Source organism: Poromitra crassiceps, assembly GCF_964638095.1.
Source record: "Poromitra crassiceps genome assembly, chromosome: 1".
NCBI lineage: Eukaryota > Metazoa > Chordata > Actinopteri > Beryciformes > Melamphaidae > Poromitra > Poromitra crassiceps.
This window is the reverse complement of record NC_139623.1, coordinates 120,750,486-120,772,035: the sequence shown is the minus strand read 5'-3', so window position 1 is coordinate 120,772,035 and position 21,550 is coordinate 120,750,486. Positions and strand designations below refer to the sequence as shown.

General features: G+C 43.1%; 1 protein-coding gene across 2 annotated transcripts in view; it reads right to left on the bottom strand.

The window, feature by feature from the left end:
• jakmip2 (janus kinase and microtubule interacting protein 2) overlaps positions 1–21,236 on the bottom strand; it is a gene marked incomplete at both ends in the record, with an annotated part of 66,000 nt that extends 44,764 nt beyond the window's left edge. For both annotated transcript variants that reach the window (XM_083648403.1, XM_083648404.1), the window contains 11 exons: positions 2,613–2,696; positions 3,699–3,827; positions 4,302–4,424; positions 5,796–5,852; positions 8,810–8,950; positions 12,987–13,133; positions 13,295–13,393; positions 14,432–14,641; positions 15,377–15,619; positions 17,686–17,940; positions 21,108–21,236. In XM_083648403.1, the coding sequence (XP_083504529.1) occupies positions 2,613–2,696; positions 3,699–3,827; positions 4,302–4,424; positions 5,796–5,852; positions 8,810–8,950; positions 12,987–13,133; positions 13,295–13,393; positions 14,432–14,641; positions 15,377–15,619; positions 17,686–17,940; positions 21,108–21,236 (1,617 nt within the window). The remainder of the gene's footprint in view (positions 1–2,612; positions 2,697–3,698; positions 3,828–4,301; positions 4,425–5,795; positions 5,853–8,809; positions 8,951–12,986; positions 13,134–13,294; positions 13,394–14,431; positions 14,642–15,376; positions 15,620–17,685; positions 17,941–21,107) is intronic.
• Positions 21,237–21,550: the final 314 nt, after the last annotated feature.

Genomic DNA, 21,550 nt, shown 5'->3' with positions numbered 1-21,550 from the left:
CGCTGGATTAAACTAGAACGACCGCAACGCGGACTTATGCCTCCGCCATTAGTTCATTCTGGAGTCCAAATCGCCATTTGAGGCAAATTGGAAGAGATTCCGTCAAGGCGCTCCTGTGATGTTGCGTTACAGAGCTTGGAAATTGGGTGTGTGAGAGGTCACAGTGACCTTGAACTTTGACCACTGTAATGTAATGTAATCAGTTCATCCTTGAGTCCAAGTCGATGTTTGAGGCAAGTTTGATTAAATTCCGTCAAGGCATTCCTGAGATATGGCGTTAACAAGCTTGAAAATGGCGTTTGAGAGCTCACCTTGACCTTTGACCTTTGACCACCAAAATCTAATCAGATCATCCTTGAGTCCAAGTCGATGTTTGAGACAAGTTTGATGAAATTCCGTCAAGGCATTCCTGAGATATCGCGTTAACAAGCTGGAAAATGGCATTTGAGAGGTCACAGTGACCTTGACCTTTGACCTTTGACCACCAAAATGTAATCAGTTCATCCTTGAGTCCAAGTCGATGTTTGAGACAAGTTTGATTAAATTCCGTCAGGGCATTCTTGAGATATCGCGTTAACAAGCTTGAAAATGGCGTTCGAGAGGTCACAGTGACCTTGACCTTTGACTTTTGACCACCAAAATGTAATCAGTTCATCCTTGAGTCTAAGTAGATGTTTGAGGCAAATTTGATGAAATTCCGTCAAGGTATTCATGAGATATCGCGTTAACAAGCTGGAAAATGGCATTTGAGAGGTCACAGTGACCTTGACCTTTAACCTTTGACCACCAAAATGTAATCAGTTCATCCTTGAGTCCAAGTCGATGTTTGAGACAAGTTTGATTAAATTCCGTCAGGGCATTCTTGAGATATCGCGTTAACAAGCTTGAAAATGGCGTTCGAGAGGTCACAGTGACCTTAACCTTTGACCACCAAAATGTAATCAGTTCATCCTTGAGTCCAAGTCGATGTTTGAGGCAAATTTGATGAAATTCCGTCCAGGCGTTCCTCAGATATCGCGTTAACAAGCTTGAAAATGGCGTTCGAGAGGTCACAGTGACCTTGACCTTTGACCTTTGACCACCAAAATCTAATCAGATCATCCTTGAGTCTAAGTCGATGTTTGAGGCAAATTTGATGAAATTCCGTCCAGGCGTTCCTCAGATATCGCGTTAACAAACATCGTACGGACGGACGTACGGACGGACGTACGGACGGACGTACGGACGGACAACCCGGATCCATAATGCCTCCGGCCCGGCTATCGCCGGCGGAGGCATAAAAAGTCTGTAAAGCCAATTGCTTCTCGGGGACATTCAAGTTTTTTGAACCCAGAACCTTGAACATAGATTTCTCACATGATTCACAATTGGCATGACTAGTCTAGAATATGACTAGTCTAGAATTAACTCATTCTCCGCCAGTTTTTCAGAAAAATTCACTAGCCACCGCCAGGGTTTTTGATCATTTTCATTAATTTTCCAAGACCCACAGAATATTTTCTTCTAGGACTACGTAAAGACTGAATATCCCAAAAGAAAGAAGAGAGCATCGACTTTCATATGAAAAAAAAAGTTTGATTCTACCTTCATCCGTTCTTTAGTTATCGACACCTGAATGTAGGTCGTTTTCACCAAAAACAGCAGTCTCTGACCAGAAAGCGGAGGAAATGGTATTTTTGTAAATGAAGACATTGACCCGAACAAGAGGACTGACCCGAATAAATGCCTTTGATGGCGGACACTGCGGTGTTACACTCAACTATGAACCCTATAATGATTTTGTTTCCCCTTCCGGTCAAACTTGCCCGTGGGCACAGCTTTTACCGTAACACCGGTGTGAGAAAGAGATTCACCCCGCTATGAGAGAGGGGAGCCCAGGTCGCTCGTTCGTCTTGCGCGGGGGGACGACTGGTTGTCTGTGTGTCTGTGTGTACTGTATGTCAGGAGCAATCTACCGGCTGAAATTTACATGGCGTCAAGAGTTTAGGAACTGGATTACTATTTCCTGAGGACAAGTGACTTGTGGACGTGTTGCGTGCAGGTTCCGTGGTGCGTGGTGAAAACAAACAAAATCCTTCACATTTGAGTGACAGGCTGCCCCCCCCCCCCCCCCCCCGCTGTAATGGAGTCCAATCCCGTATCGATAAATGCTGCTGGACCAGCGTTTGAGGCGTGCCATGGAGCTGTGCTATGGACCTTTTCTGATGGGAGATTGTTGCTTTTTTCTGCTTCCTGGTTTTGTTAGACAATCGTGGTCGATCCTGTACACCTTTAGACGTGCTGTAATGTTTCACAAGGTGAGTAAGAGAGCCATCTATCACATGACGGTGAAAACACTTATTGCCGTCCGATGACGTCAATGGCGGGGAAGCGTTGTCTCTTAAATGACGTTCCATGATGCCAATGGCGGAGAATGAGTTAAAGAAAATATTTTTGTTGTTTTGTTTTGAAATGAGTTGTGTTGGGCCGCAGTCATCAAAACTTTGAGAAGCCCTGGCATACAGGTAGAGAGGCATACATGTTGTACATCTATGTTCATGCTTGTGGACATAAATACATGTGTGTATTTGCAGATGTGCGGACATGAGTGTGTGTAGTGGTGAGTGATCTACCTGTCCTTTCAGGGTCAGCTCCTTCTCCAAGTCCTCTATTTTGGCCTTGTACCTGAGAACGTCTGCATGGAGCTGCTCCTGAGCCTGGAACAGCAGCGAAACAAAACAACACTTCTATTAGCCAAAGCCAGGATGACCAACTCTATTGAAACTGAAAGCTGCACTAGGTGAGATTTGTCCGTCAAAATCCACCCGTTATCAGCCTAAGTCACAACTAGGGGTTACAACAGAGAAGAGCATTCCAAACCCCACTAATTAAATAACATTTGTACCACAGATTCACCCTAATAATAGTTGCTGTCAAAGTAAGAGTGAAATACAGAAGTTGCTCCTAAACAGAAGCAAATGCTCTATCTAGAGAAAGCAAGACTGATCACCAACGATGTTTTAACTTCGTACTTTTAGGTCCTTGGTTAACAAAGTGATAACATTTCCACTGTTTCCACTGTCAATATACACTGTTGTAACTTGTGTTACACATTTCTGTGCAGCCATTGAAGTTACAGGTGCAATATCTCTATCTATATATATCCATATACTGGTATATATATATCTATATATATCCATATATATATATATATATATATTATATTATAGAATATATAAAAAGATATGGTAATTATAATATATAATAAATAATAAAGGTGTACACTGTATTTAGTTTGTCTTTTTTTTCTTCATTTTGTTTGTCGCTCTGACATTCCTTTCTTCTACTGTGACTCTTGAGCTGCTGTAACAAGTGAATTTCCCAGGTGTGGGATTCATGAAGTTTATCTTATCTTATCTTATCTTATCTTATCTGACCTTATCTTAAAAATTGTACAGACTTGATCCTGGAAATATTGAATGATGTGCTGTGTAGAATATATGTTGACGCTCAAACACCAGCTGCTGTTAAACGCGAGGGGTGTGTGTGTGTGTGTGTGTGTGTGTGTTTGTGTGCATGCGTGCATGTGGTTATAGTCTCTTGCAGTGTTGGAATTAATCATTATGTAATTATGGCCTGACCAGAGTTTTCTTGCCACCATCACCACGGGTTAACTGGCCTGCTTAATGAGCTGTTTTTCCGTCATTAGGGTATTGTACCTTGGCTTCCATCTCGGCGTCCAGTATGCCTCCCTTCTGCTCCTGTAGCAGGGCGTAGGCTCGCTGTAAGGCCTGGTACTCCCTGGTCAGCTGACGGAATCGCAGCTCTGACTCTTCATTGGCCAAACCCTTGTTTGATAAACACAGGATAATAAAGGTTAAAGCTACGGTTGTTTTGGTACTGGGCTAATATGCCTACTCTGTTACAATTTCATGGGTTTGATAGAAAGGACAAAAGACAACGAGAAGCAACACTTGTAGAGTAGATTATATGGTTTCACATAAAAATGTGTGGGCTAGTTGAAAGTGACTGCTGCATCAGTCAATACAAACATACATATCGACACACGATACCCTATTATACTGTATCTGCATGCATAGAAATGGACACACACTTACACAGTACCTACTGTAACACACACCCTGCACAACAACAATAGCTGGATGCGTGTAGAAAGTTCTCTAGGATCATAGTTTTGAGCTTTGGAAATTTTCATCCTTGAGTCTATGGCGTTCCACTCTTTGTACGGCTCAAAAAGCTATAGAAACGGGAGATACACCTGCACTCATGCTGATGTGATGGGATACCAGAGAAGTTCTCACCTCATCCAGATCTTCGTCAGGTGTGGCGGGGGTTCGGTCCATCCGAAACGAAGCCACTGAGGAAGACTCTGAGTCCATCGACTCCTCATCATAGCCGAAGAAGGTGTCTACTACAATGTGCCTCTGCGGATGGAAGATGCATCTCATCATGATGAGGCTCTTAAGATATCTCAGAATTATCTCATTCACCGTTGATGACAGATGTCCAATAACCACTATCCTTATTTCTATCTTATTGTACCTAACCTTGCATCACCAGGCTAAAATCTAAAACCCGCGTCAGATCCGGTGGATCTCCTGACTCCCGCATATTTGTGTTCCAGTGTTATCTTTCCCCCATAGAAAGATGGTTTTATATGGAGTTAGTTCATTTTATTTTCAACTATTAGCTACACAGCTACAGTAGATAACTCGTATCACCTTTGGAATTGTTTTTTTTTTGGAGCACAGACCCGTTTCCGTATGCACCGGATCTGCAACTGCCATTTACACTTTTTTACCGGATGACCAGATGCCAAGCTTTTGGCCCCAGACTATATTGTACCTTATTTTATCCTTATTTCTTCCTTTCTTAACCTCAGGCCAATGTGCTCATTTTGTCCTCACTCCTGAGTGTCAGAATGAAGAGTTTTATTTGATTCTGTTGTAACTATTGTAACTATTCTCCTTTCTACCGGCTCTACTTCTACAGGACTCACAAGCTTGCTTAGCTACATTTAAAACCATTAACAGAGAAACAATATCAGCATTACAACGTTTTGTCATTTTCTATTAGAATCCAGCTGCATATACAGTACTGTATATTCATAGCGATAAGGCTCTTTGATAATGACTTCTTGAGGCTTTTAGGAAGTTTTACAGTACCTGCTTTTAATTGTCTTGTCTCTATAGATTGTTGAGATTTGCTTTGAATCAAAGTATGTGTATATATTAGTGTATATTACTCACTGCCTCATTCCTACTTTTATTATTATTACAAACCCCTGTCAACAGCGGTTTGTCTCATTTGCAAACAGAGAGTGGCTGTTTTGAAAGAGTACAATATACGTCGCCACTACGAAACTGATTTTCAAAGTACCTTGAGGATTTTTCAAGTTGTGAATTAAGTCAAATTTCTCTCTTGATTACAAAGGTGGAAAATACAGCTGTTTTTAACTGGGTGTTTACTGATTAAATGTTTAAGCTCCACACAAATGCAGATGTTTTTTTTTATATATATAACCAATTGCAAATTATTACAATTACCAAACAGATAAAAAGTATATTATTATATTGAAATGTTATTTTAGATTTAGAATGTTAATTTTCTATAAAACACAATACATTTTAATGTAATTCCACAACGTTTATTTTTGGCGCTCGGCCCTCCACCCAGATTGAGTTTTGGCCCTGCATGGGAAAGAATTTGGGCACCCCTGGTTTAGACAAACCGAAAAGAACATTTTTTTTTTTTTTCAGTTGACAAATAACTAGAAACAATTCAATTTCTTGTACCTTTATTGGCCTGGAACTTCGTTTATGCCTCTTCTTTCTTAAAAGTTTTTCCCTATCCTGGAAAAAATACAAATGGAAAAGGCATTAACACATACAGTATACCGGTATAAGATTTTTCAAGTATTTTGTGCAACAAGTTACTTTAGGCTTCTTTCTCTTAGGAAAAACAAACAAACAAAACAAAACAAACAAACTAACAAAATGTCATTAACACATTAAGTGCCAGAGACGACCTAACTCGTCTTACATAATCCAGCGCTTAAGTGCCAAGGACGAGCTAACTCGTCTTACATAAACATTTTTTTTTTTTGACGGTGGGACATCAATCAACCCCTTTTACATCTTCGAGATAACTATTTGGAGCAAGAGCATGTGTGTAATCTATTTTACCGACCACTAAGTGGCGACAGATACAGAGAGAAGCCACAGCCACGGGACCCGTACAGCCGCCTCCCGCGGAAATGGCTTGGCGATTTTACAGTCAGGAGCCCGGAGACACACACACAGAACGGACAGAGATCCCCTCCCCCCCAGAGCCGCGGAGCAACGCGCGAACACACACACACACACACACACACACACACACACACACATACACACACACACACACACACACACCGCGGGAGCAAGCCATTCAAGGAAATGGCTTGGCGATTTTACAGTAATCCATTTCAGACTCGTCCCCGCACGCAGGCAAGCAGGCAGGCAGGCACGCAGACAGACAGGCAGGCAGCACAACGCGCTTCTGACACGCCCGCTGTTAGGAGGAAGGAGGAGAAGACACACGGAGGGAGGAGTTTGAATGAGAGGGGTGTTTCCTGTTGTTATGGAGGAAATTACTGTTCAAAACTATTGTTTAGAATGTCTGACGGTCTTACTGATGCCAAAAATGAATGGTTAAAGTGACTGTTTCACAAAAAGCCATTTATCTCTGAATAAATTTCCAGACGCTGAAACCATGCTGTACTCAACGGCTAATATCTACATAACTACTAACTCTGCAAACTAACTCTTTTAGACAGAGAAAGCACACATTCTATTAGTTATTTTTAGATGATTGGTGTTCATGAATTCTTAACAGAAAAGAATCCTCGGCTGTTCTAAAATGAGCCAGAATCGTCAAAAACACCCCTGGCACAACTTACCTACAGGAATGAAAACATGGCTGGCATTCAATGTGTTAACAGACACAAATTTGCTTAACAAGTTGCACATGGCATTCTTTCTTTTAATACACTAGACTAGTGGACCTGTGGGAGTTGGACAACCCCGCGGGAGTAACGCCGGGGACACACCGGTACGCGGAACTTACGCGCATGCGCCGCGCACCTCCGCGCAGAAGTCGCTTAAAGTGTCCACACAGAGAGCACAGCTCACTTTGCGCGCTCTGCTCGTTCGCTATATATTTTGCCCCAGATCTACTGTCTTCGTTATCATGGGTAGTAAATAACGACATAAATATATAAAGTAATATGTTTGGGATAACTGTTAATGGCTACCTTCGGCGGTATAAAATGCAATTGCATCATATTTAAGTCTGTTCTCCTCCCGTTTTCCCAGTGCGTGCTGGTGCTGTTGTAGAGAGAAGGCGAGTCCTAGCTCTCTACTTGTTGCTCCGCAGGCAACGAGCCCCTAGAAGCCGCTCCCCCTCTCCAACTGCTCTTTCTCTCTTTTCACACTTCCAAAGGGGCAATCAACAACGTAAATAAACATTATTTCACTTTGAAATTGGTTTTATTTGACGAATGTCCGATTTCGGAGTTCCTGTCTGCCCTGATCTGATCTGTTCTGCTTGACAGAGTCGCTCACGGGCGCAGACGGCCGGACAGGAAAATAGAAATCCAGGCTATCTTGCCTGGATTTCTAGCTGAGCTGAGCTGCGCGCTGCGCGCAATTCGGTGTGGACTGACAGATCTGTTAACATCGTGTCCTAATGAAAACTGGCTGCGCACAAGGTCGCGAATGGTCGCACCGCGTAGCTTACGTGCAGGAGTCGCGTGCGGTGTGTTTTCACCGTTAGACCCACCCAGTCTGCCCCCCTGATGACATCATCACTGATGACATCATTGCTCGAGTGACATCACATCATTAGGTAATTAGGGCAATTACCGAATTAAAAAAACTCACGTCAGCCGCACGGGTGCTCCTTACACCCCCTGAAAGTTTCAGCCCGATCGCACCTAAGACTGCATCGCTGTGGCCGGACAAAATTCTACTCACAGACGAACGCTTCTTATTCACCTTATGTAGCCCCGCCCACTTGACCCATTGTGTCATGACTTCCTGTTCAAAACACCGGCTGTTTTACCTGCTCAAACTAGTCTGACTCACCTGGTCAAACCTAGTTTGACTCACATATTATGAGTCAGACTAGGTTTATGAGTCACAGGAAGTGTAAACATAATCAGAACTTCCAATTGTGTTTACACTTCCTGTTAGTCTCTCAAGCCAGACTGTCTCTTCTACATAAGGTGACTAGTAATAATAGTAATAAGAGAAGACTAGTGGACCCGTTGGAGCTGAGTCTATGGATAAAGGAAACAGCACCTCCTCGAAATGTGGCAGCTCCCATTATTGCAGAAATGGAGCGGAATTTGGCCAGTGCCTTGGCTCTTGGTCTGGGCAGTCCTGCCCTCTGCAGGCCACTTACGACCAGCCTACAGTATAGACATTAGCAAGGCTTGCAAATAATATTTGGAATAAATATATATAAATATATAATATATAAATATAAGCAGTTTACATTTGTACCCAAGCTGCATAATAACATCCTTGACCAGTTGGTACTTCAGGTGTACAGTATTGGTTGTCACATTGGAAAAGAAGATGTCTCTCTCTCACACACGCACGCACGCACACACACACACACACACACACACACACACACACACACACACACACACACACACACACACACACACACACACACACACACACACACACACACACACACTTCTCATTCTTATTAGTAGATTACTTGTGGTCCATTTCAAACCGCCCATAGAATAACTTACTCTTGTCAGCTCATCGATCATGCTCTGTTGCTCCAGGACCTGAAGCTTGAGAAAGGCGATCTCCTGGTCATCATGGGCCTGGTCCAGGTCATTCAGAGACTTCAGCTTCTTCAACGGAGGGTGGGAGCTGATCTTCTCTTTCTGCAGACAGAGAGACACAAAGAGATCGCTAACATCGCTACGTCACTCACTCAATCTGCTCAAATGGCCTCGTACCAACAGACCAACTGGTTGAAAAAAGTTGTAAAGCCTGGAGCCTAGGGATGCAAATTGTAATACATTTCCTTAATCAATTAATTGGTTGTGTCAATGATTAATTAATTGATTAATCATTTTAGAAAAATAAACAGCTTTTGACATAGAAAACACAAAATATGTGTTTTACACCTGTCTTTAGGTCTACAGTACTCAACAAGTTAATCAACCAACCAAACTTCCTGCATTAGCTATCATCGTGCTTGTAGACGTGCTGTATTTCAACAGTATTACAACGTTCGCAATGAATCCTGTTGTCTTTTTGGGTGTAATTCTCCAACGCTGGACTTTTTTGCCTGCTTGCTTGGCTTTCTTCTAAATTCAAAATTTAGCCTTTGTGGTGTTTAATCATTTCAGCAAAAAAAATGAATAGCACATAGCCTACACTGCCGATTAATCGCTTCATGTTTGATCAATCAAATTCTTAAATTAATTTACATCCCTACTGGAGCCGGTGCTGTCAAGGAGGTTGGGAGTTCGAGACCCACGGGGGCCAACCAGGGTAGAAATAAAATAGTATGATGTGCTTTGAATCAAGAACATTGCAAATAAGTGTCATGTACTGTAATACGCTGTTGGGCAAATGGCTAAAGAAATTTGAGGACCTGAACTTTGGTCCTTAAGAAGATTGCTGCAGCACATGCAATACTGCAAAAATTGCAATATCTTCATTTCCCAAGTGTTAACTGCTCATTCCACTGACCTTGCTATTGGTAATTGTAGTGTGCCAGAATGCCATTTAAACATGAAATGTGATTACAAACACTTCACTAATAGTATTAAACCACTTTGAGGACAGGACATCATCGAGACTACTCTTATGCTGCTCCATTGGCAGGTCAACTTTGTGGACACTCAAGGTTTGCTAAGGCTACTATTTGTATGCACAAGCTGTTCTGCACACGGCATATGTAACACTGGACAGATCTTGAAAACATTATAAATATCTAGCATATCGTTCACATTCTCCAAGGAAATGCAATATATAACCGAATATATGCGGAATATAACAAATGTAACTGTTCCACTTTACGACAGAAATACAAACGTGGGCTTCTGAGAACTTCTGACATTAAAAATGACACACAGTCACATGTGTTCCACTGACCTTTAAGCAAGGATTGCACTAGAAGCAACAGATTGAAGTAAGTGCCATGTTCAATTAGCCTGGTAAACCATCCTGATCACGTGACCTCACATTCTGTTTCATTCTGCCCATCAGTTTGGTCTCCAGCCCGCCCCCAGATATTTTCAGAAATTACAATGTGCACGGGCCAATCAGGGAAATGTCTCATAGTTGACAAGGTAACCGGCCAATCAGGGACACCGCTGGCAAAACAGTATGGCGGCTCCAGAAGCAACGAGCTGTATGGCTGTAACGTTAACATTAGTAAGCCCTGCCATAAAGTGTAGTTACTACAGAAATAGACTCAATAATAACAACAATTAAACAAGAACATTCTTCAGAGTGAATTTGGATTGGATATGGCGATGCTGATTGTAGGGGTGGGCGATATGGCAAAAATATCATATCATGATTTATTCAGCCAGGATCACGATCCACGATCTTATCATCTTTGTTTTTAAGACTATTTTGCAAGTTACTGAACAGTACAAGTACAACCAAACTAATTTCAGGGTTGGTACGGTCATGAGAAACCTAGAAAAGTAATGGAAATGTAAAATACAATTTGTTACGCTGAGTTTACAATAATTAATGTGCTAAGAAATAATGTTCACAAGCATACACATGCTCACTCTATCTATCTATCTATCTATCTATCTATCTATCTATCTATTTGTATTGGTTCGCTATTATTTAGGCTATACAGTAGGGTTGGGCGATGGGATGAATATCTGCGATTGAGTCCACCGTTGGTTGCTTTTGTTGGGTAATCTTTCATGTGATTGTTGTCATTTTAATTTGCTAGTTTAATGGTGAGAGAGAGAGACTGACAGACAGAGAGAGAGAGCTCTGTCTGACATGCGGCTCGGCACACACACACACACACACACACACACACACACACACACACACACACACACACACACACACACACACACCACAGCGTTGAGGTTTAAGCAGTGAGAGAGGGGGAAACGGAGCAGAAACACGCTCACCTGGGAATATGAGGCAGGATGATGGCAGATTAATAGCAATGCGTCCTCGCATTTATAATAACTGCCCAAATCCGACTGAAGCAAATGAAACTCAAACTCAGTTACCCTGCTAGACATGACTCAATAAACCGCTTAATCACTTTCTGTACATGGGGAGAAGCTCCGGCGCGGTTTGGAGCACAGTGCTGCTGCCTACTGCAGAGGACAAGTAGGCTACAGAATAGGCTACAATTCTCTGCTCTGGAGAGTGTGTGTGTGTGTGTGTGTGTGTGTGTGTGTGTGTGTGTGTGTGTGTGTGTGTGTGTGTGTGTGTGTGTGTGTGTGTGTGTGTGTGTCAAACCAACCCCCCCTCCGTGTTGTCGTCCTCCATGCTGCTCTGCTGCGCTCGCGAGTCGCACTTTGAAGTGAAAAGGGGGAGGGGAGGAAAACTTTGGAAGCGTCTTTCAGACATAGAAATGCAAATGATAGAATGTGCACTGCATGTAGCACGATTCTAACGATCTGGCTGGAAAGGCAGATCGTGGACCAGTAGCGGCCGGCCACTAGAGGGCGCCAGGGCGCCGCCCCACCTGCTGTATCCACATCATTGACAGTAAATATCCACATGAAGAAGAGGGAAATAAAACGTTATATATATTTTTTTATGAGCGAGGTGAATATTAGATAGTGAGTATATAATCTGCAATAAATATGTAGATTCATAATTATCTACATGTGTACTGTTTTTGGGTCAATATTTTCTTGCACCGAATGGCCACGGACGCCGTCCGGGGACTTCCGGTTTCCACCAGTGTAGATCATTAGAGTATCAGGATCTGTGTAGTTGCACATGCGCTGTTCACTCTCAAAAACAAAGGGATTTGGGAGGGCTCTGGGCACACGTATCTAGCGACCGGGTGGAGGTGGGGTCAGGTAGAGTGAGTGTCGTGACGTAGGCTAGGCTGCTACGTAGATGGGTAGCGACGCAGTATATATAAACACTAGTAGCAGAGAGTAGCAGAGAGTAGCAGAGAGTAGCAGTCCCACGCCGACGGCTTTGTTGTCTTCCTGCAGCACGCGCGCGAAACAAAGAAGTTTGTTTTCAACTGCCATGAAACACAAAAGACGTTTTGCAAGAATGGAGAAAGAAAATTCTGTGAAGTCACTCAAAACGACGCCGTTTGAGAGACGGACTTTACAGGACAAGCATCGAGTGAAAGAGCTTGGACCAGATCACCCTGAGCGATCACTTTAAACAACAGGCTACAGACAGAGGAAGAAAATACACTCGGGTCTTTTTCAGACATGACATCACCATTCAGTTCAATGAGATGAACACTGATTTTGCATACGTGAAACATATGATATTGATATTGAGAAGAATCCTTATGATTATATTGATTTCAACCCCATCGTCCAGGCCTAAATATAGCCCTCCCTGGACAAAAATGCAGGAGCCGCTACTGTTGTGGACCCATTCTAATCGTTAACGATCTAAGATCGTCATATCGCCCACCCCTAGCTGATTGGCTGAAGGAGTTCTGTCAAGGCAAGTACTCCCGCCCACTGAAATCGCATGTGGACAGCTCGGAGGCCAGACTGATCGACAGAACGAAACAGAATGCGAGGCCATGTGATCAGTATGGTTTACCAAGCTAATGTTCGATCGCGCCTTAAGGGAAGAAAGACCGCTACTTCTTCACTTTCCCTGTGGTCACAGGTCAAATACATTTCTAATCAAACAGACTATAGCCTCATTCTATGAATTATATTTAACTATGAAATCCAACATCTGTGTCAAAAGAAAGGACTTGGTGCTGACCATCTCCAGGTTCTCCCTGGCCAGGCTCTTGAGTTTCTCCTCCAGCCTCTGGAGAGTCTGAGTCAAGTCGTCATTCCTCTTACTAAGAAGCTTGTTCTTGTCCAGCATGGGCTTGCACTGCTTCTCCGACTCCCGCACCCGCTTCAGCTGCCAGAGAAAGAGAGGGAAAAATGTCAAAGCTGACAGGCAGCGATAGAGTTGTAGTCACTGGCATGAGGAAGGTAAGGAACGACCATGACAGAGGAAAGGTGTTTTTTTAATCATGTGTTTCTTGATCAGAGAGATCCATATGAATTAGCGGGTCATACCAGTTCGTTCCTCTCATCCACTAGCAGTGAGTTGCGGTCCTCCAGTTTGCGTATAGTCGCGTTGAGTTCAGCAAGACGCCTCTGATTTCTCCTCATGTCCTGACGAAATATAACAAAATGAAGAAATAATTGTCGGACTAATAAAGCCACTAGTCACAGGTAAAAGCAGAAATAAGAAATGCTTGAAATTAGGTTGTCAGACAAATATTAGACTCAGTCTTAATCCGTTTCACTACTGTAAGACTGAGAATATTACTATTTAAATCTTTTCATAACGTTAGGTGGTGCTGTTGGAAGCCTTGCATCGGAGAACCAATCATGAGTGTTGTGGGCGGGCCTGCTTTCTGGGGGCAGTGACGCTCATGCAGAACCGGTGCTGTCGTGTTTGCGGAGAAACATATTAATCACTTAGAAACAAACATAACCTGTTAATAGGACGTGTCTCATCCGGCCGCGGTGGCTAGAGGTCTTTCCCCCAGCGATAAGCCCGACTCCCGAGGCTACGTTACAGAGCCTGCTGCTGATGATTTCACACAGTAGCAAGCGGACCACTTCCGGGTAGGAAAAATTATTGTAAAATAAACAACAGGTATGAACTCTCTTTGCAGCACATCAGTGTCTTGCTCTATATTGGAACTATGAAACATTGTATTGCCGCTACCAAATAAAATTCTAATAATAAATGTAGGCGTGTCTGCTGCCGGCCGTTCTCGCCGGGCTCAATGAACCAGATATGGAACAGTAAATTCCCAGACGTTTGGTGGTAAGGTGGCACTGTTGGCGCCGCTCACCAAACGTCTGGAAACCGAGACTAGACAAATATAAACAGTGAACTTGGTGTATGATTTTCTTTCCAAAGCCTTTGTCTTTCCTAGGCAAAGGGCTGCTACTTTAAAGAATCTAAAATATAAGATTGTTCTGATTTGATTGACCAAACATTTTTTGGTCACTGCATAATTCCATTTGTTATTTCATACTTTTGATGTCTTTACTATTATTCAAAAATGTGGGAGGGGGGGGGGGGGGGCGGGGGGAGTGTGCATCCAAACTTTTGAGTTGGTAATAAATATAAAACCTTAAAAGCTTTTCAGGGGCGGGGGGGGAGGTGGTGATTTTAGGAACTAAATCCCTACTTACTGGGCTGCCACAGTGCTCGGCCCCATCCCCTGCCCGGCCGGGGATCTCCCTTTTGGGGCTTCCCAGGCCACACTCAGCCTCTTTGACGAGGAACAGATGTTCCTCCAGGGCATCCTTTTGCAGCTGCAGCTTCTGTAGGAAACCTGCTGTTGACTCCAGTTCCTTCTCCAGAGAAAAGATGGTGCGGTCTTTAGACTTGATTTCATCCACCTACAGGGAGGAGAGAGGAAATTATGCTACATCATCACTTTGAATCTGAAGATTTTTGTTTCACTGATCAGTTACTAAATAATCACTAGCGATATGGTCCTAAAATAATATCACGATTTTTTAGGGTATTTCTGTAATAACAATATTCTTGGTGATATGGCAAAATATTGAAAAAAAAATTATTATTAATTTCAAGAACAAACCATTGCAACAAAATAAGTGTTATAGTTTTAATGTTGGCATAAATGTAACTATTTCCTTCAAATATGACCGTGATTTGTTGTACAGTACATGGCCTTTTGGAACCAAACCACTTCCACATGACTGAAGCCACGCCCCTTTTTAGAATTATCTCCACCGTGGAGCCGCTTTCAGCCATGCTGGTTGTTGCTGTGCGCAAGTTATGCAGCGTAATGGTGTGACGTCATTACCCATTATCACGGTATCATGATATGACTTTTTGATGATATGAATATGAATTGTAACAATATATGCACAACCTTACTAATCACAACTACTGTAAACACAAAATGTACAAAACATGCTCAAACCTGCTCAAAATAGACTAAAAGAATGGATCCAGGTGCAAACTTGAATCCCTAATTGATCTGAGATGTAGACATATGGAAGGGGCAATTGATAATTGAAGTGTGGCAGGGACTGCTGTGTAAAAATGGGTGCCACTCAAATATTAGGAGGTGTTTATTTGTATTGACGAGCAGCAGTTGTGTGTACCAATCTGCGGATGTCCCTCTCGCAGTCCCACTTGATCTTGGAGACCTGCTCCTGGTGCTGCTGGTGCTCCACCCTCAGGTCCCCGGCCTTCATCTTGTCAGCTTGGATCATGTTGCTGAGAGCCTCGTCTGTCTGCTTCTTGGTGCTCTTTAGCTCCATGATCTCTTGCAGGAGCTTCACCCTCTCCTGATCGAAGAAACGGCGCGCCTCCTCTTTGGCTTCTAGGGTCAGCGCAGTGCGCACCTATAGGAGCAGGGTGAGGAGGGACAGAAAGTTACGCTCAGTTCAAACTAGGCGATAATAGCCCTCGGCAACCGTTTTTGGAGCTCAGCGACAAATTTCATCGTGTGGTGAGTACACCAGCCACCCCATGTACATGTGAGTGTTTGTGTTGCTGTTAGTGTGTTTTTGGTGGCTTGAACAGCTGTACCATTTCCTCCAATTCATTGGCGATACTAACTAACTGGATGGCTGTAGCTCACTGTATACTGCACGGAGAGTTACGATAAAGACATTGTGTATCTTGTTTATATATGGGCGATATGGCAAATAGGTGAATCTTCCAAAAAGTTGGCCTTTCCCTTTAACGTTAGGTTCAAGACAACTCGCACCGCCGGAAAAAATGGGTTCCGACCTGTAAAAAGTGAATTTTTTGTGAATTACAGCTCGGAAATTCGGGTATCATTCAGAGCTCCGGTTTCTCCGAGTTGACGTCACAGCCACATCACAAATGGCGGCTTTTCTCGTTAATGGTAAGCACATAATTATTATGAAGACATTTATTGACGTTTTAGCACTAAATTTGATGTCTAAATTATGTAATGTTAACGTTAATATGTGTTTGTGTCCTCTATGTTTCGCTCTGATAAGAGCAATATGTGAAATTCAGCATTCGATTAGCATTGTTAGCTAGTAGTTAGATGCCAAGCTTCCTTCGGGCCTCCATGTTGGCATCCAAAATGTTGCATTATCGCCTCCACTTCCCAGAACCCTCCTTGGTTTCCCCCCGTATTTTCCCTCTGACCGGGAAGCGCAACGTGAACGCAAATATGCCGAGGGCGGAGGTTCCGAGTTGAAACTTCCGGCGCTCCAAGTTGTCTTGAATGCGGTATTACTCCAAAACACTCACAGTAGCCTAACCTATTAAATAAATTGACCTTATCAATCACTTTTACTTACATTAATTAAATTCACTTTCACTTTCACTTACATTTACAGTACTTGTAACATAGCTGAATGGACCTACACGACAACTATCTTTTGCAGTATCTGTGTGGGATCTGAGAGGCAACTGCAAACCCTATTGCAGGGCTATTCAACTAAATTGTTCAGAGGGCCACATTGTCAGAAACCTAAGGGGCCGGACCGTTCCCCGAGCTATTAATCCCATTATATGTACACTTGCCACAACGCGCCACCACAATTTTCAAAACTTGTATTTCACTACATTGCAAAAGTAGTTTAATTATTGTGCTTGCTGAAAAGCAAGGCACAATCTTAAAGTCCGACATACTTATTATTTATTTATATATTATTATATCTGCCACAAAGTTTGGCGCGTAATAACTCCCACATCTTTCGTAGCACATAGACATGCCAGACCTCAAAATGAGCGGCTCATTGAGGACATGGGTGCTATGACTTTGCTAAGGGTTTGGTCAAGCGGTTTGGGCACTATTCGCGATTAAGCGCAATTTTCTTTTCCCATTCCCTTGAATGGGGGTTCGAAAAATCTTGCATTCAATTAGCTGTACCTCAGAAACCATATGCCTGAAAACTACCAAACTTGGGAGGGAGGTGCAGGGAGGGGCCTTTTACTATACACGAAAAAATTACACCAATTAACACATGCCAGCCATTTGAAATATAATTTGGTCAATTCTGACCTCTCTTAGCTACACCACAGCATTGTAAACATTTATAGTGCATCAGGAAAGGAAAACAACTGTAAACATTCTTTGTTGTTTAGAACCTAGCTAGCTGCAGCACACATCTCCTGAAAAAACATTTATAATGCATCTTTCTTGATTAGCTACATCACATCGCCATCTCCTGGAAAACATTAATATTGCACCTTTCTTGTTGCTACATCACAGCATCTCCTGAAAAACATTTATAGTGGATCTGACTTGTTTAGCTCACTTTAGCTAGATCACATCTGGAAAACAACCAGTCGGGTGTAATAAGTAAATGAGGTTTAATTGTAAAAAAAAGATGAAAAGTTTTAGAACTCATCCGCCAGTTGAATAGCCCCTGCATTATTGTTTCTTGAATCAAACACGAGCTCCACTCTCCTCGCTCAGCCTCACCTTCTCTCCGCTGCCATCGCGCATGGCACTGATGGCAGCCTTGAGTCTCTGGTTCTCCTGGTCTTTGATCTTGGCGTGGCGAGCCAGCTCCTGCTCGTGCTGACGCACCAGGCTCTCCCTGAGTGCCTGGAAGTCCCTCTGCTTGTCCTCGTGCCACTTGGCGCGCTGCTCCGTCAGCGTGGCCGTGTGACGGTGCTGCTCCTGCTCTCGCACCCGCTTCACCTCCTGCACCTTGTCGCGCTCCAGCTTGCTCACCTTTGAAAGTGAGACAGAAAGAGGAGTGAAGGTTCAGGTGGTAGCGTTATTGGACATACCTACTATTGTCTCATTCAATCAACATTTAACCTCTAGGCCAGGAGTTCCCAAACTGGGGTACGTGGAGGTACTACAGGTACAGTTGAGAGAGAGGGGAAAATGTCAAAATAAATTATGAAAATAAATTAAATGTCAAATAAATCTGCTCAGGAGGCACTGATTGCAACTCTTTCACTCCATTTCTTACTTAGTTTGTAATGTTATTTTCTTCAAAAGGTGGGTTACCATTCATTCATTGAATCACATGCTATAGTTTTCTCTTGGAGTTTTCTAAGCAAAATGTTGTAGTCGGGTAAAGGGGGTACTTGGATTCAGAATCAGAAATCATGGAAAGGGGGAATCGAAATGAAAAAACTGCTCTATCCCATAATGCAATGCTTTTATAATCAGCCATGGGTTTTGTAGGTATCAAAGTTAATTAATTATCATATAATCCTGGTAACTATCCTATCCTCTATAGATAGAGGATACAGTATCGGGGGGTGGGGTGTTGGGGGGGGGGGGGGGGTTTGGATAGTAGGTGTGGGAATCACGGTTTAATCACGATACAAATACTATATCAATTATTTGGACAATGATACGATATTTGCTGGTATCACAAATTCTGACACGATACGATTCGATTCGATTCAATTCAATGACCAGCAATCGATATGAGACGATATCATATGCCTATTTAACACAATCAGTTACATTTATATCAACTAACAAAAAGCAACTAAAATATTATTTGACAATTCATTTAACACATTCACTGCCAGCCGTTTTTTTTTTACTGTAGGTAGGTTCTGCCAGAGGTTTTTTTTGAGGATTCTGGCTCATCTTTCAAGACCAGAGGATTATTTTCTGCTAGGATTTTGTGAACACACAATATCTCAAAAGAACTAATAGAATGTGTGCTTTCTCTGTCTAAAATAGTTAGTTTGTAGAGTTAGTAGTTATGTAAGCATTAGCAGTTGAATACAGCATGGTTTCAGCGTCTGAAAAATTATTTTGAGATAAACGGCTTTTTGTGAAATTCGATAGAACAGTCACTTTAACCATTCATTTTTGGCATCAGTAAGACGTCAGACATCTAAACAATAGTTTTGAACAGTAATTTCCTCCATAACAGCAGGAAACACCCCTCTCATTCAAACTCCTCCCTCCGTGTGTGTTCTTCTTGGCTGCAGCGGGCATGTCACAAGCTCGTTTCTGTTGCTGCTGTAACCTCGCGTCACCAGGCTCACTGCTTCTGCTGCTGCTGCCTGTCTGCTGGCGGCCGCTGTGCAAGTCTGGATCGGCTCGCTCGTTTCTTGTGGTTTGTGTTGAGAGCTTTGATGAAGCTTTTGCGATTCTGGTCTTATTTATGCTGCGTGTTTCAAAGTGTGTTCCACCCGTAATCTATTATGCAAATTTGCAATCCCGCACCACCAGCAATCAGCGCGAAAACGAAAGCGTTTTCCCCCATCCATTTTCATGAGAATGGCTTCCTCACACATGCTTTTTGCTTGCCTTCCTCTAGTCTGGGAGAGCACTGTCGCCACTTAGTGGGTCGGTGGAATGGGTTGTACATGTTCGGTGGCTCCAATAATTATATAAGAGATGTAAAAGGGTTAGATGCACATCCCACGGTCAAAAAAAAATAATCATTTTTTTTACGTAAAAACACGTCATTGGCAGTCAACCGTTGGATTTAGTTTGACGTAAAAACACGTCATTGGCAGTGAACGTGTTAAATGGACAATCGATTATTTTAAATATTAATTTATATAATAGACCTGTTCACTACAAAGTGCCACATTTCTCATGTGTATCTTTGTATCAGTTAACTTAAAGAGCCCTTGATGACCTTCAATTATGAACATAAGCCATGCACATCTATGCTTCATCACCTTGGATTTACAAGGCATATCTTAAAGATGATGATATATCTTGATATAGGGGGCGGCTTTAGCTCAGGAGGTAGAGCGGGTCTGCCAATGACGCAAGGGTTGGCGGCTCGATCCCCACTCCCTCCCAGCTGCTGTCGCTGTGTCCTTGGGCAAGACACCTAACCCTCCTTGCTCCCGATGGTGTGTAGGCACCCTGCGTGGCAGCCTGCCGCCATCGGTGTATGAATGGGTGAATGTAGACTATCTACTGATTGTAAAGCGCTTTGGATAAAAGCGCTATATAAATGCAGGCCATTTACCATTTGATATTATTTTGCATCGATACGATATCGATCGATGTAACGATAGTTTGATCTAGATCGATGTATCGTCCCAACCCTAAAAAATAGGCGCAAAAATAAGGAGAAACCACACTAAATGATCATACAGTGACAGGCTGAAGGGGCTTTCCCGAAGGCCACGTGGTGAAAATATTCATGTAGGCATGATCAGATGAGTTGAAGTTGCTCCCTCTTCTCATGTACTGTTTCACTTCATAGAGTCGGCCGAAAAAGCGGCAGACAAAGCCAAGTAGAGCCAAGGGTGTGGGACACACCGCAAAGACTAGGGACACACCGCAAAGACTAGGGACACACCGCAAAGACTAGGGACACACCGCAAAGACTAGGGACACACCGCAAAGACTAGGGTGACAGACACTCACCAACAGCCCCAGACACTGCTGATGGCCGAGCGATGGGTGGGTGTGTTCCTGCCTTTAGATTTAGCCAATAGCACACCACACAAACAAATAGTGCTGTGAGATGGTACAACGTTGAAACATTCTACAACTTTACAGACTTTTCTACAGGGAATTCCAAGCATTATGTTGAAGGATTTACAGATGGTAATAGATGATAACTGCCCATAGCTGTTTTGGATTCAAAAGACGTTTAAAAGAAGTTCTCAACCACTGCTGCTGTGAAGCAGAATAGACCAGCCCGCAACATCAAAAGCACTCTAGCGTCCTCACACAAGGGATTCTATTCGGGGCCCTGACAATGTCAATCTTAAAGTTGGCAGATTAGGGTTCCAAATAGTGACCTAAAAGCCTTTGAATGCCCAGGACAAAGCACAGAAGATCACTTCGCCATGTATGTGCCAAAGGAGAAAAAAGGTAATCTAAATGAGGCATGATGGTGCATGGCAGATATCTGTTTATAGATCACTTATGTGTGTGTTCTGATAGTGTACCTTGCATTTTTCTTGGTGCAGCTCTATCTGAATGTCAGTCAGCTTGGACCTGAGATCTTCGTTGGCTGCCTGTAGGGCTGAGATGAGCGCTTCGGGCTTCTCGCCCTTCGCACGCCCTTTCTTGGCCATTGAGTCAAACACTAGAGAAGCTCCTCCTCACAGAAACGTTCCTAGGCCCTCCCGAGGTATCCAGTTCCTCCTCTTCCTCATTCTTCTAGTAGACACAAGGGCTGCGGGGAGAGAGAGAGAGAGAGAGAGAGAGAGAGAGAGAGAGAGAGAGAGACCTACTCAGTTAACAAGTTTAGATGCCCAGCAAGCAAAATGACGTCATGATAACGTTGTGATGGCGTGTTTCAGTGACGTTCAGGACTAGGCCGGATCACAGGGTGATTTGGGGATGATTTAGACGTCTAGCTAATTTAATTCAAACCTTAATCTCGAAG